A 16,575-nucleotide genomic window follows, 5' to 3' on the forward strand; every position below is an offset into this window, starting at 1 on the left:
TGATAATAGTCACACAATTGTTGTGACCAATCACCATCCAATTTTGTTTAAGATAAATGTTATAACATCACTGATTATATTCTCTGATATTTGGAATCTTGATTTCTTTTCTGATTAGATCATTTTAAAGGGAAAAAACAAAATAAAACAAACAAAGAAACAAACAAACAAAAACCTAGGCTCCTGATTAAACTAAAAAATCTAATGAGAAATTCCGTGTCTGTTCTTTTGTACAACACACCCTATTGTGAACCAACAAAGATCCATCCATGTAGCTACAGATCTGCCCAAACTCTCAAAGATTTTTCTCAGAAATGTTAACGTCTCTACCAGGAACCCTTAGTGAGTTTCAGAGAATCCATTTTGGCTTTTCACATAAGCAGAGAAGGCCACAGATGCTCTGCCTTGAAGAAGGCTAAATCCTGGCTTGAGACCTGTAAACAGAAACAAGGATAAGCAAGGACCCGCAGGTATATTTGCTCATGCAGAAGCATGTAGAGGTGTTTAAATAGTACTTCTGATTATGGCTCACTCATGTTACCACAGAGTCCCATCTTAGTGAGCCGGTTTTGTCCCCTCAACGAGGCTTCGTAGAGTGTCTAGTCCTCCACCCTTTCACCATCAGCCCACTTCAAATTTCTGCTTTCCAGAAATTTCTTTGAAAGGTGCTTAATTCGTTATTTTTCTGGTTTTTTAGATGATCACTGGAAAATCTTTACTACCCATTTATATGATCATTTCATGTACAAATTTTCTTATTGTAGCAAATATTTCTAGTTATTTTCCTTGTATATTGTTTTACTTCAAACAGGAGTTGAAGTACAGATTGCTTTTAATTTATCTGTAGACTGGTAGATAGAGATATGTGCAGGTACCAAATTTAATATCCAAACCATAATGTAAATCTTAGAGACTAATTAAATTTGATATATTTTAAAAAAGCCTAATCACAAAATAGCACATTACTATAAATGTAGTCACTTTAGACAGTAGTGGCTGTGTGGTGCTTTAATGGTAAAAATGTCCTACAAAGGTTTTTTTTCTTTCTTTCTTTTCCTTCCTTCCTTACTTTTCTTTCTTTCTTCTTCTTCTTCTTCTTCTTCTTCTTCTTTTGCATAAAAGCTCAAATTGTCTAGTGATTTGAGTGAGAAAGTACAGATAGGCTTATGAGTTTGAACTCTTGCATCCTACCTAGTTTGGAAAATTAAATACCTTTAGGAAGTGAAGCCTCATGGGAAGAAACTGGTCACTGGAGTGGGGACTTGACTTTTTACAGAGTGGTCTCCCTTCGATCTGGTCTCTGCCACCTGACTGTTGACAAATGCCATCATTCCTGGCTCCTGCCACCTAGTCTTCTGCTCCTATGCACTACCTCTTCTTTAAAAAAACTCCAACTCAATTCTCCATAGAGTTAGAAAGAGAAATTTGCAAATTCACTTGGAATAACAAAATCCCAGGACAGTGAAAATTATCTTCAACAATAAAAGAACTTCAGGGGGAATCACCATCCCCGACTTCAGCTGGATTACAGAGCAATAGTGAAAAAAAAAAAAAAAAAAAAAAAAAAAAAGCACCTGATATTGGTACAGAGACAGAAAGGTAGATCAGTGGAACAGAATTGAAGACCCAGAAATGAACCCACACACCTATGGTCACTTGATCTTTGACAAAAAAAGCTATAAATATCCAGTGGAAAAGACACCATTTTCAACAAGTGGTGTTTGTCCAACTGGCAGTCAGCATGTAGAAAAATGTAAATCAATCCATTTTCATTGCCCTGTGCAAAGCTCAAGTCCAAGTGGATCAAGGACCTTCACATGAAACCAGATTCACTGAAACTAATAGAAGAGAAAGTGAGGAAGAGCCTTCAACACATGGGGACTGGGGAAATTTTCCTGAACAGAACACCAACAGCATATTCTCTAAGATTAAGAATTTACAAATGGGACCTCATGAAATTGCAAAGCTTCTGTAAGACAAAGGACACTGTCAAGAGAACAAAACAGCAAGAGACAGATTGGGAAAAGATGTTTGCCAATCCTACATCAAATAGAGGGCCAATATCCAAAATATACAAAGAACTCAAGAAGTTAGACTCCAGAGAATCAAATAACCCTATTAAAAATGGGGTACAGAGCTAAAAAAAGAATTCTCAACCGAGGAATACTGAATAGCTGAGAAGCACCTAAAGAAATGTTCAATGTCCTTAGTCATCAGGGAAATGCAAATCAAAACAACCCTGAGATTCCACCTCACACCAGTCAGAATGACTAAGATCAAAAACTCAGGTGACTGTAGATGCTGGCGAGGATGTGGAGAAAGAGGAACACTCCTCCATTGTTGGTGGGATTGCAAGCTGGTACAACTGCTTTGGAAATCAGTCTGGCGGCTCCTCAGAAAATTGAGCATAGTACTACCAGAGCACCCAGCTATACTTCTCCTGGGCATATACCCAACAGATTCTCTAACACACAACAAGGGCATATGTTCCACCATGTTCATAGCAGCTTTATTTATAATAGTCAGAAGCTGGAAAGAACCCAGATGTTCTTCAATGGAGTAACGAATACAGAAAATGCAGGACATTTACACAGTGGAGTACTACTCAGCTATTAAAAACAATGACTTCATGAAATTCTTAGGCAAATGGACAGATCTAAAAAATATCATCCTGATTGAGTTAACCCAGTCACAAAAGAATACACATGGTATACACTCACTGATAAGTGGATATTAGACCCAATGCTTGGAATACCCAAGATACAATTCACAGATCACATGAAGCTCAAGAAGTAGAAAGACCAAAGTGCAGATGCTTCAGTCCTTCTTAGAAGGGGGAACAAAAATATTCTCAGAAGGAAATACAGAGACAGAGTTTGGAGCAGAGACTGAAGGAAAGGCTGTCCAGAGACCGCCCCATCTGGGGATTCAGCCCATATACAGCCCCCAAAACCAGACAATATTGCTGATGCCAAGAAGTGCATGCTGACAGAAGCCTGATATAGCTGTCTCCTGAGAGGCTCTGGCAGAGCATAGTAAAACCAGAGGCAGATGCTCGCAGCCAATCATTGAGCTGAGACTGAGGTCCTTAATGGAGGAGTCAGAGAAAGGATTGAAGGAGCTGAAATGGTTTGCAACCTCATAAGAACAACAATACCAGCAACCAGAGCTCCCAAGGACTAAACCACTATCCAAAGACACATGGACGGACCCATGGCTCCAGCTGCACATGCAGCAGAGGATGGCCTTGTTGGGCATCACTGGGAAGAGAAGCCCTTGGTCCTGCCACAGCTACATGCCCCAGTGTAGGTAAACGTCAGGGCAGGGAGGCAGGCGGAGGTGGGTGGGTGAACACCCTTATAGAAGCAGGGGGAGAAGTTATGGGATAGGGGGCATGGAGAGGAAACTAAAAAAGGGGATAACATTTGAAATTTAAATAAAATATATCCAATAAACATCAACTGCATTTCATTGTAAAACAAAACAAAACTGTAAAGCAGGTGCCCCTAGAGACACTTGCAGGTTAAGCTGCTATATCACATGTCTGCCAGTAGGTGGCAGAGAGGAGCAAGGCTAGGTCTACACTTAGTATTCTGACCAATGAACATCTAAATGATTAGTAGCCTAACATTCCCTGGGGTGTGGAGGGTTTTAACCATCCATATCAGTCCTGGTCCAGGGGGCCAAGACAGAGTGCTATCCTGTGACAACCACCGTTTTGACCCCTGTAGGCCAGAGCAGGCTCCCAGTATGGGGACTAGAAAGAGATTTCTAAGCTGGAAACTAAAACCCCACCTGGGATCACTCACCCTGGGTGGGAGTAAGCTCAAAGCAGGCGACCCTCACATGCAGCCAGTTCAGTAGGCGTGGAGAGGATAGAGCCCAAGGCAAGCACCAGACCGGCACCACTGGGCCCCGGAAAGGGAGATAACCTGAGATAACCAGCAGCCTGGTGCTATGCAGACCGAGGGGGCACACCAGGCCTAAGAGGACCCTTGCTCTGCGCCATAATGCTTCAGCTGGACAAGGTGCTCCTCCTGAGGTGACACCAGACACTCAGAGACCCTGGACCCCACTAAGAAGAGCAAGTGTGTGTTGGAGAAATGGAAGCGAGAGAGAAACAGAAGGACGAGGGTACAGTGAAGAGGGGCAGAACTGGAGGCTGGGGGCAGTGACGCCCACCCTGATGTGAGTAGCAGTCAGTGCCACCTGCGATCGTGAGTGGGTCCCGGCCTGTGCTGACACACGCGGCCATGTCTGGGTCCACGGCCTTGCAGAATGGAGGTTCCGTTATCACTAGAGATCAGGCAGGCGTGTCTCTGGGACATGTTGTTATCCCAGGGCTGTGCAGAACCAGCTCCACTCCTGACCGGGGCATTGTGGGAGAGCTGGCTTTGGGCGCTTGAGAACAGGACAGACGAGCCAGCCATCTGCAGTACTCAGGAGAGCAGCCCCCTCACATCGTGAGAATTATGGGTAAGAACTCCGTGCCCCAGGATAGCACGAAAGAGCTGGCTTTACCACTTGTGTCCTGTGCAGTGGTGCGGACAAGGGAGAAATAACCTTTCTCCTCCTCATGCCTCACCTCCTGAGGTAGGCATGAGATCTGGCCGTGGGCTCAGTAGAGCTTTGCCCCTCACTAGCTATACACGCTAGAGAGCAGGGTGGTTTCTGGTGAGGTGGCCCAGAGGGCAGGGAAGCTGAAGAGCTAGTCAGTGGGCTGTTTCCTCTCAGGCCCAGAACCTGGGCTTTGAATTGGTCCACGCCAACGTCTACACCATTGATGAACTGCTTTGATGCTAGGAAGGGGTTAGTACAACAGGGTCTCCATGACACAGGGCAACAGGATAGATCCAGCGAGGGTCCGGTAGTGATAGTGTAGCGGAAACCAGAGGCCTCGAACCAGACCAGCAAGTCATTGTGAAGAGAATTTGAAAGCAAAGAAGTGTGGATAAAAGGGTGTACTGTAGGCACACTGTGACACACACTACAGCTTCCACAGCGAGATTCTTTTCTCGGTTGTGGGGAGGTTGGAAGGGTGGAGAGTGGTAAGGGGGGGTGGGTTGGGGGAGGGAGATGGGTGCGATTGGGGCACGTGATGGGAAATTCACAAGGAACCAACACAAAGTTAATAAATAACTAAATAAACCAACATGTACACAGCCCCCGTGTGTCAGATATTTGGTTGCAGGGAACAAGCACACAAACAAAATACACACGGATCATTTTAGAGTTCCGGAGGTCAGACATCTGAAGCAAATCCCACAATACTCCCGTCAGGCTATTGGCAAGGTAGCATATTTGGGATGATATGGGGGAGGGGCGTTCTTCTTTTTCCTTTTTCTTTCCTTCTTGGTCTCCCCCCCCCCCTTGTCGTTTCAGATGCCACAGGCTTCATTCATTTGTGAGTCACGGCCCCTTTCCCCGTGGAAGCCAGCAGTGGCTGAGTTTGTCCCAGGTTATACTATACTTCTATACCTCAGTGCCCTTTAGATGACAAGGGGATTCCAGGCAATCGTTCTACTTTAAGGTTAGCATGTGAATAACCTTAATTCTCCTCTTCAGTATATTATTTTATTTTTTTTTTGGTACTTTAGATACATATTTTACTAAAACACCAGTGCAACAATGAATATATCCCAAATTAATGAATCCTAGGATTCTTACTATGATTAATTTGTGACATGTAGAATCAGGAAAATAAGCTAAGTAACATAATTTTAAGGATTTTCCCTCTAGACACATTATTTCTCTATTGATGAAACAAGCTAATGGTATAAACATACAGCAATCTCTTTTAATGTGGTTTTAAATGCAATTCTTGGAGAAAATTGGGGGATGTGATTTTAATTACTTCTACTTAACTAGCCATGAATATGCTGAATCTCTCTGTTGATTAATTTTCACCAAACCCATTATCTTTGGTGCTTTATTAGCATGAGTCAACTACGGTGTCTATCTTCAGTCCGAAATTTGTGAATTGTGTTTTCATGTTATTGCTAGACCTCAGATTAATGTTTGTTAATACCGAGAGAACACAATTCTTAAGAGACAGATGATTGCCTCACTCCTCAACCTCTTTTCAGGGAGTAAACCTTCTGAATCATGCTTCCAATGTCCTACCTGGGAAGCAATGAGAGCTCTACCAGAGAACTTCAGTCCTGTTAAAAAAAAAAAAAAAAAAAAAAAATCTGTCATTTCATCTGTCTTCACGGCGGGTAGACTTGGCAAATTGGTCCCAGGCTTACCTGCTCTATACAGGACTCATGAACACTGAGCTTCTCAGGGAGTTTAGATGACTAATATCTTTTTAAAACAAGTCATACAGGTAAACAAGTGCTTTTAGGTCAAGATTAAACAGAGATTAAAACAATACCATAAGGAAAATACATCCAGAGAACTTATTTTTTAAGAGAAAAACAGACAGAAAAGAAAGAGAAAGGGCCCCACAAAGTTCCATCCCTACTGCAGAGCTATTGCCAAAGGATGTTGGAAGAGGGAAAATGAGTGTCCTTCAGTGATACGGCCCCCAAGAGTCTATGCGTGCTCCAGTAGATGGTCCTATACTCTAGCATGTTGATGCAACACTAAATGGATCATTGGGCTTAAAATAAAAAAAAAAAAAAAAAAAAAAAAAAAGAAAGAGCAGAGCACAGGAAGGAGGAACTAGAAAGTACAGAAAGAAAAGTAGGTTTGATCAAATTGTGTCATGTGCATGGATGAAAATAAAATGGAGCCAAGAGTTGGAGTACAGAGTCAAAAATCTACAAATGTGAGGGCCGGTAAGAGAGCTGAGCAGGTAAAGGGTCTGTGTCAAACCTGAGGACCTGAATTTGATCCTGCAGTTCACAGGGTTGGAGAACACTGACTTCCATTAACCTACGCAAGACAACTGCCATGTACTCTCTTTCTTCAGGAAATGTTTAAGCAATCTCAAAACAAAGCAAGTAAGCACATATAAGCCTACAGATGAGTCACTGTCTGACAGCAAGCTGTTCAGAAACGGCTGAACTTTTCATGGTTCCAAGACATAATAACCTTTCAAAGCCTAATTAGGAACTATCCCACAGCTAGAGTCATGCCTCCTTCAGAGCATAGGGGAAGTCATTAAAAAGGAATTCATTTAGAAGCAATTCAAAAACCAGTGTTCATGAAAATCGTAGGGAAAATTAACCTACCCTACCATGTATGAGATAAAATCATAAGCTTCTGAAATGAGAAATGAAGTTTTCCCGCTGGTTTGAGAACATTTACCCACTTTCCCAAAGCCCTTGTCCTTGAAGATACCGAATTTTGACAACTGCAAGAAAAGCCACAGATACCAAAAGGAAAGCAGTTGTTGAGACCCAACTGTGTGTCTCACAGTCTGTCTGTGATGCTGGAGTCCTGGAACAGAGATGAATTATCTCCATCAGACTCACAAAACATTGACATATCTGAAGACACTCAGTGTGACATCCTGGATGTCCTACCAGAGACCCCTGGTTCTTAGCACTGAAGGAAAACACTCACAAGCTGCTGTTTGGAGAAAGCAGAGCTGAAAAGTGGCTGAGTCCATCAGACCCTAGAGTACCTTGGTTCAAATCAAGGCTTCACTACTTACTGGTTGTGTAACTAAAACAAGCTATTTGTTTTCTCTTTAAAGTTGGTATAAAAATAGGATTATTGAATAATGTTCTGGTTCAAAGTTCAGCTCCAGATGCATTTGCTTCAGTAGCTTTTCAAGGCCCAAATTTCAACCTGCCGCTAAACATGCAAGCTGAAGGTGTGCCCAGTTCATCTCTTTCAAGATCCCAAGAGGTTTTACTATTGTTTCTGGAAGGAGAATTCTACCTCCACATGGTGGTAGGTTTTTCAAAGGAATTCAAGACTGGAGTTTGGAGAGAGAATGACTTAATTGTTACTGTATTTCTTCTGCATTTTTCGCTAATCCTAAGAGCAGGATTAAAGAGAAACATGTACAGTATTTGAATCCACGGATTCCTTTGCCACTCTTGTTGACGTTGTCCATCTCCCTCTGCCTTGACTGTTCTGCCGTTATTCAGCCAGTCCTCAGGAGCTCTTGCAAACACCTTGATTCTAGTCTTCCTGCTGAATTAATGAGGGATCTTCCTGATCCCTCCATTTCTCTGATGTCCACATACTTATACTATATATATACATATATATGTATATATAATTTAACACCCCCCCCAATTTTTTGGCAATGGTGGAGAACAAACCTGAGTTCTTGGACCTGTTTGACTAACTCCCTACTGCTGAGCTACACTAACTGCAGTTGAATGTTTTCACATGTCAGGTTTTTCTCTGTACTCAGTTCCTTCAGTGCTTTGACTCTAAAACCCAATATTTAAGGCTCCTATTTGGCCATAACTTAATATTCTAAGCTCATTGTTTGGTCCTTCCCTCTCATAAACTCCGCACTTGATTATACCAATCTATCATGAACACTCTTGTCCCCTGAATACCTGTGACTATCTTCATTGCTAAGGACTAGATTCAGAATCACGCAGGTGACACAACTTGAGGTGCCTTTGGGGGTTTACAAAGATGGGGTGACTGAAGAGAGGATCCAGATTTAAATATACAGCGTCGTGCCATGACAGCCCCCAATAAAAGCAGGAAAGGAGGAATCCAGATGAATACCAAGACTCCCATCTGTTTCCTGGTCCAATTCCATGTGAGCACCTTTCTGCTCGGCAGCTAATTGCTACTCCTGCTCCTCCAGGTCTCTACAATAACAGGCTATATCTCCTCATCCACACCACAAAACCTGTCCTCCTGTGGTTGCTTCTTGTCCCAGTAGGTAGAAATGCAGTGATAACATGGTTCACTGGTGTGTGGAATTAATGTTAAAGAGTTTGGAGCTGTGGTCTAGACAGGGCGTAGAATGTTAGTGTAGAGGAGCAGAGATTATAGGCCATCTGGTGGGGGTCCAGATGACTGCAATGCCCATTGAAATGAAGGGAGTTACGGGGTGAGAAGGGCACAGATTCTGAGAGGCTCATCATGGTATACCATTGAGGTTCTCTAGAGGAACAGGATCATGATATATACATATATCTGAATCAAGATGAATACACTTAACAGACCCTATTAAGTAAGCTCTTAAATAGTAAAGATAGCCAAGTGACATCTCAGATGCCAAGAACATCACAGTCGGTCCTTGCGGCTGGTCAACTCAACAGTCAGAATAGTTCCAGAACAGCTCTCTCACTAGGGGACAGTGACCAGTCGTTATTCAAGTCTACAAAGCCAAGTGTCTCAGTAGACCCAGCCTGGTGTTGGAAGCCTAGGAAGTTTCTGGAAAGCCACTGGTTGCTAGTCCGGGATGAAAGTTTGGAAATATTCATTCTTCTTTCAGCAAGGAATGAGGAGCAGGAACAAGAGAGCAAATCAGCTTGACTAGGAGCCGAGAAGGCCAAGCAAGCAAACAGCAGGCAAGACAGACTTCCTTCTGCAATGTCCTTTGCCATCTGGTTGGCTAGCTGAAGGGGACCCGCCTCCCCACACCAAGTGAGTTAGTTCTTCAGTTGGGGCTCCCTATGAAGGTGATTCAACACTGATAAGTTGACAATAAAAACAACCAGGACAAAGAAACTTTCCCTCGTGCACTGGAATACTGGAGGAGGATAAATTCAAAAGCACAGGGCTCCACTGTTTTACGGAAGAGACTTCGAGACAACGTAGCATCCAGATAGTGTCATGGTTACTGTTTACTATATTAAAGATTTACACTGGGAGAGAATGGAAGCAAATTTACAGTCTGAGAGCGAGAAGCAGAGTTGAGTATGTAGGAAATGGATCAAGGAGAACAGTCTTAATCTCCACAAAATCACGGACCGGGACATGCACATTAGCCAGGAAGGCAGCTCGATCCTGGTCAAAGTTGAGAACAAGTTCAGAAGTTACCTGTCGGTAGCTCCTAGAGGTGGCTGGCCATCTGCCAAAGTACTGCAAAGATACACGTCCTCTCTTTGTAGATTAAAGGAGCTCCCAACATGCTGCATTCGGGGGGCTTTCTAATAGGTGAATATGTTTTGGCTTCAATAAAAATATATCTACAGATTTAGGAACCATATGGCAGGAAAAGGAATGTATGATCAACATATATTTGATATCCCAATTTAACTGTGCAGCTCATTGTATGTTAATCAGTTCAAATGAGAACACCAAATGGGAAGAAAAAAAAAACCTCCCTTTAGTGAAGAAGAGGGATCTCAGGAATGGCCATTCAGAGGGTAGATTCAGGGATCTGGGTAGCTGTCAACCTGTGTTCTATGAAAGACAGAAAAATGGGAACTCATATGGGACACTGAAGACTGAGAAAGGACAGAGAACATAGCACACAGCAGACGAAGACATGAACAGAATGGTAATGCTGTAAGTCACGACTGATGATGTCTCAAGCCTCTGGGCACAGTACAAGGGTTCCAATGCCTGTGGCAGGCGGAAGTTAACCATATTCTGCACAGCAGCTATGACTGCACATAAGTGCTGCTTAATGGCTTCCATTTTGAAAAGCATTTTTTGCCCTGATCCCAACCCTCTGGTTTTTCGAGATAGATTTAGGGATTCAGGTAGCTGCCAACCTGTGTTCCAAGAAGACACAGAAAGTATAGTTCCACCTGTCCTGGACTCTGTAATCCAGGCTTGCCCTGAACTCACAGATACACCTACCTCTGCCTCCCAAGTGCTGGGATTAAAGGCATGCCCCATCATCACCCATCAGAAAGCTTTGTTCCTTGAATTACATTTTTCTTTTTCTTTTTGAATCTCAGTTGTTTAGGAACACTGTGAAATTGTTTTAAGTTAGGTATTAAAACTTATCACAATTCTCTGGATAATCTTTTTTTTCTTTTTATTAATTATTATTTTATTGGATATTCTCTATAGTTACATTTCAAATGTTATACCTCCTCCCTCTCCACTTGCTTCCAAGAAGGTGCTCCCTCTACCAATCACCCTCTCTCCACCTCAGTGCCTTGGCATTCCCCTACACTGGGAAAATGCACCTTCACTGGACCAAAGGCCTCTCCTCCCATTGATGTCAGACAATGCCATCCTCTGCTACATATGCAACTGGAGCCATGGGTCTCTCCGTATGTGCTCAATGGTTGGTGGTTTAGTCCATGGGAGCTCTGGAGGGTTTGGTAGGTTAATAATGTTGTTCTTCCCATGAGGTTGCAACTCTTTTCAGTTCTTTCAGTCCTTTCTCTAGCTTCTCAATTGGGGTCCCCATACTCAGTTCGATGGCTAGCTGCAAGCATCCTCAACTGTATCTGTAATGACTCTGGCAGATCCTTTGAGGAGGCATCCATATCTGGTTCCTGCCAGTAAGCATTTCTTGGCATCAGCAATAGTGCTTAGGTTTGGTGACTGCATATAGGGTGGATCCCCAGGTGAGGCAGTTTCTGAATGATCTTTTCTTCAGTTCCTGTGACATTGTATTTCCTCCTGTGAGTGTTTTGTTCTCCCTTCTGAGGACTGAGGCATCCAAATTCTGGTCTTCCTTCTGAGGTTCATAAGGCCTGTGAATTGTTTCTTGGGTATTCAGAGCTTTCCGGTGTTAGTATCCGTTTATCGGTGTTCTATTGTGACTGGGTTACCTCACTCAGGATGATAGTTTCTAGTCCCATCCATTTGCCTAGGAATTTCATGAAGTCATTGTTTCTAATAGCTGAGTAGTACTCCATTGTGTAAATGTATTACATTCTGTATCCATTCCTCTATTGAAGGACATCTGGGTTCTTTCCAGCTTCTGGCTACTATAAATAAGGCTGCTATAAACATGATGAAGCGTGTGTCTTTGTTATATGTTGGAGCTTATTTTGGATATATGCTTAGGAGTGGCATAGCTGGGTCCTGAGATAGCACTATGTCTAGTTTTCTGAGGAACCACCAGACTGGTTTCCATTCTTACTAACTTTTCTTTTAATGCAATGACTTCTCAGTACACGATTCTTGTATTTTTAAGCATCATTTACATGGGAAGCCACACTATCATTTCTAATTCCATGTAATTGTATGTGACTGGATCTGCTCTTAGCATCAATACAGAGAATATCACTAAATATAAGCCAGTGGGTACTGTGCAAATGCAAAATCCATTATGACCATGATTTACTCAAGTGGGTACTTGACCCATTTAGGTTCCCAATAAGCATTTTTTTTTGTAATCTTTGCAACAAAACTATATCGGATGTGACAGTGATGGGGTTTAAAGTCTTGTATTATTTGTCACTGCAGTAAGGCAAAAACTTTTCAAAATATATAGCCAACTGAGAGACAGAGCTCAGTGGCTGAAGGAGACAACAGGCCTTGATGCCACCTACTACCACCTCCCAGTGTTCAGCTCTATTTTAGACTTCCTGGTAATGTGAATTACTATGCTTCTTTTTGCCCAACTCGGTTTAGGCCAGGTTTTCTATGTTCTTAAAAGAGGCCTGACTTCATGTTGAGTTTTGTGTGTGTGTGTGTGTGTGTGTGTGTGTGTGTGTGTGTGTGTGTTTGTGTGTGCATGTGTGTGTTTGTGTGTACATGTGTGTGTTGTGTATGTGCCTGTGTGTGTGTGTGTTTGTGTGTACAGGTGTGTTACTATACTCTCCAAACTTAGTTCTGAGTTTATGAATAAAACTTTTTAACTCATTTCCAAATATACTCCTCAAAGATTTTGGCAGAACTTTTTACTCTTAAAAATGTTCACAATTTCCCTATAGCCAAACCATATATCTTCATTCAAAACGGGGAGGGATTGGTCTAACATAATATTAGGCCACTTAAATTTCTCACTGCAAAACTGCATTCTGACAAGCAGCTGAATTACTTATAATACATCAACACACAGGGCCTTCAATTCTGCTCAAAGAATCCACACAAGACACACGTAATGCAGTGCAGAAGACAGTCTGAGTTTATTACAAGACAAAAAGGGCTACTCTTGAGGGTAAGAAGGGCCAAAGCACCTAAGAGGGTGGGGGTGCTGAAGGTGAAAGTGGGTAAGCAGGCAGTGGTCTCTCTAGACTACTGTACTGACCCGAGTTTTAGGAGTATTTTATACTATTTCTTTCAGTCCCTAGAACAGAGGGCTTCCTAAACCCCCATTCCTCCACCAGGTGACTAAAGGGCTCACTTGGATTAACTGTTACGGGAAGAGGTTGTGGCTCCTTTGTTCTTTATTAGAAATCCTCACAAATGGTAATATTGGGACCTTTTAAGCTGTTCCACTGAGATCTCCAATCCCATTCTTTTGACTGCTAGTCAGATTTCTACAGTTTGTGTTCCTCATTGTATGGGCTGATTATAAAAGGATGAACCATGTTCAGTGATCTATACTGGTAGATAACTGCTCTACCACTGAGCTAGTAGAATTTCGATGTGGGTTTTCTCCTTTTCTTACTCCTTTTCTCTCAAGACTGCTGGCCTTCCTTTAAGTCTCATGCTCTGTGATGAGAATGAATTGGAGAACTCACACGTACTAAAAATTAAAAATTCAGTCAAAATTAAATTGAAACTGGGTGTTCTGGTTCATGAACTTTAGAATGCTAAGAAAAGAAAAAGATACCAAGGAGTTCCAGGCCAGCCTGGGATTACATAGTATTTCCTCCAAAAAATAAACCTAGCCAAGATAGTTCCAACAGAGTTAAACCTACATCGATAAGACTTAACAAAAATTTGACCTAACCAGTCAAATGCTGGCTAAATGTGTGTGCGTATGTCTGTGTATAAGTCTATGTACATACATGTATGTGTGATGGTTTGTATATGTTTGGCCCACGGAGTGGCACTATTAGAAAGTGTGGCCTTGTTGGAGTAGGTGTGTCACTGTGGGTGTGGGCTTTAAGACCCTCATCCTAGCTGCCTGAAAGTCAGTCTTCTCATAGCAGCCTTCAGATGAAGATGTAGAACTCTCAGCTCCTCCTGCACCATGCCTGCCTGGATGCTGCCATGTTCCCGCCTTGATGATAATGGACTGAACCTCTGAACCTGTAAGCCAGCTCCAATTACATTTTGTTCTTATAAGAGTTGGTCATGGTGTCTGTTCACAGCAGCAAAACCCCAACTAAGACAGTATGCATGCATGTGAAGGCCAATGCTGACACCAAGTGCTTTGCTCATTCTGCACCTGTGCTGAGATGGGGTCTCACAGAACCTGGAGCTCACTAATTCTGATAAACTGTGTGGCCAGCCATGATCCCTTTTTGTCTGTGCCTTAGCGCTGTGCCTACTTGTTTTTCTTCTCTCCCTTTTTTATATATTCATTTAATGTGGGTGATGGCGATCTAAACTCAGGTCCTTATGTGTATGTGGCAAGGACTTTGCCAACAGAGCTAACTTCCCAGACCAAATGTTTATTTAACTTAATTCAGTCAGGTGTCTGTTCTGGATAGGTAAAACACACATTGCTACAGATACTGTCTGCCATATAATTCTTTATCTTTATTTCCTGCCAATTTGACTTCTTGAGAACATATTAGAGTTCATGAGCTCTAAAGGTAATGTGAAAATGGAAACACAACAATCTACACCGGATACAAACTAAAGGAAGTTTGGAGAGGAAGTGTGAACCACAGATGCTATTTGTTGAGAAAAGACTGACGTATAAATAAGATAAAGTGTTGGAAAAGTTTGGGGACTTAGTGGGACAAATGCATTAATATCTATGCTGTGTGACTGGCCCATCAAGGGCTCTAATGTGCCACACACCTGCTGTCTGCTTAGACTTGGCCACGTGACTCATTGTGTCCGTATTTTTAGCACAAATGAGAACCAAGCTGGCAAACTCTTACAGCCTGGTTTGCTCTAGAGCGCTTCTGTATCATGGCAACGATGCAAAGCTTAGACTACCAGAGGAAAAGAGAAAACTCAGAACCACGGAAGCCCAGAAGCCTTACACTGCTTTTGTTCTGATGCAAGCTCTTGCTGTGTGGCCCAGGCTGGCCTCGATCTGCCAACTCTCCAGCTTTAGTCTCCCACGTGCTGGAATAAAACTCTTAACCACCTGTGTTTTGTTTTTATGGAAAATGCATAGCCTTTTCTAATGTGGTAGAGCAAATACATAAATAAAACTCTTCTTATTATAAAACAAGGTTTGTATAATCCAATATTGTCAAAACTGCTGTATTCTTACAACTCTGCAGACTCAAAGCAATTCTGTATGTAGACTTCAGCCCATTAAAATACTTTATAATACTCAGTTCTTTACTACTACCCAAATATTCTACATAATGACTGTACCAATCTAAACAATGAGCTAGGTACATGATAAATATTTTTATTTTTAACACTGAATTGTACATGTTCCATATAAAAGGTGAGATTTGATCATCACATTTTAAAAAATAACTATATTTGCCAATATGTCCATATTTTGACAGAAGCCAGTGTTCTCTAAACCTCACAGCTTTTACAGATTCATAATCTACTGAATACATCCCCAGTATCCTTTAAAAATAAACTTCATAAAAGATATTCAACATGCTAAAACTCATCAAGGTACAGTACAACCGTTCAGCCCTCCAGGTACCACTGGACCCTTTGGGACCAAATGTTGGAGGATTAATTCTCCATATTTACTTTTATTAAAAAGAGGTTTTTGGTAGTGAGAACAAATAACCTCTCATTTGTTGCCTGAAAGCCTAAAATAGGATCATTAGTTTCTAGGCTTGCTACTTGCTGCTTAGCAACTTGCCCCACACGCCTGCCCTCCTTTCTGTTGTACAGCACCGTGGACATGGGAGTGGGCTGTCGGTAGATGAACACTCTGCGAAGGCACTCACAAAGGGCTGCGTACGAGTAATTTGGAGCACACGCAAAAAATTTCTTGTCTCTCTTTGACGCTTGGACGTAACCTGCCAAAAAATACAAGAAAATAAGAAAAATCTAAAGTATTAAATACCAAATACATAAAAACTTTGATTCCTAGTTTAAAAAAAAAAAATGAAAGAAATAACCCCAGGAAGAAAATGGCAAATTAAAAGAATTAAAAAAACAAAACAAAAGAGAAACAAATGAAGAAGGTTCTATTATACAAAGGTCCCTCTACCCTGCCCAAGGATTTGCAGAATCAGTACTGTGAAGACAGCTACATTAGTGAAAGTAGTTTACAGTTTAAAAAACAATCTCCATATAAATCCTAATGATAGTCTTTAGAGAAATGGCTAATACAATCCTGAAACTCATATAGAAACACAAAAGACCTTAAACAGCCAAGGAATCCTAAGCAGGAAGTAATGGTTGGGGTTATTATGAGTTACTGATCGTGGAATTTCTTAACCCGTGGTGTGGGTCAGACACCTTGAGGATTGGAGTGACCCTTCCCCAGGGTCACCTAAGAACATAAGCAAACAGAAACACTGTCACTGACAAACACTGGAAATCCTACAGCCTTTGTAACAAGTCCTACTGGGAAAGAGGATATCCACATGGAGGTGATCAATTCTAAGTCGATCAGAAACTTTTAAGACCTGAAATCCTGAAACTCGTAGAGGAAATCAAGTGGTAACAACTGAGAAGCAAATGAAGGACTTTCTGAGAAAAACCGTCACAACTCAACAAACAACCAAACCGACAGAC

At 42.0% G+C, this 16,575-nt stretch overlaps 1 protein-coding gene across 2 annotated transcripts in view; it reads right to left on the bottom strand.

The window, feature by feature from the left end:
* Positions 1-15,277: 15,277 nt before the first annotated feature.
* NUDCD1 (NudC domain containing 1) overlaps positions 15,278-16,575 on the bottom strand; it is a 47,962-nt gene continuing 46,664 nt past the window's right edge. For both annotated transcript variants that reach the window (XM_080909470.1, XM_080909469.1), the window contains exon 10: positions 15,278-15,851. In XM_080909470.1, the coding sequence (XP_080765596.1) occupies positions 15,559-15,851 (293 nt within the window). In that variant the 3' untranslated portion in view covers positions 15,278-15,558. The remainder of the gene's footprint in view (positions 15,852-16,575) is intronic.

Source organism: Micromys minutus (genome assembly GCF_963924665.1).
Source record: "Micromys minutus genome assembly, chromosome: 33".
Classification (NCBI taxonomy): Eukaryota; Metazoa; Chordata; class Mammalia; order Rodentia; family Muridae; genus Micromys; species Micromys minutus.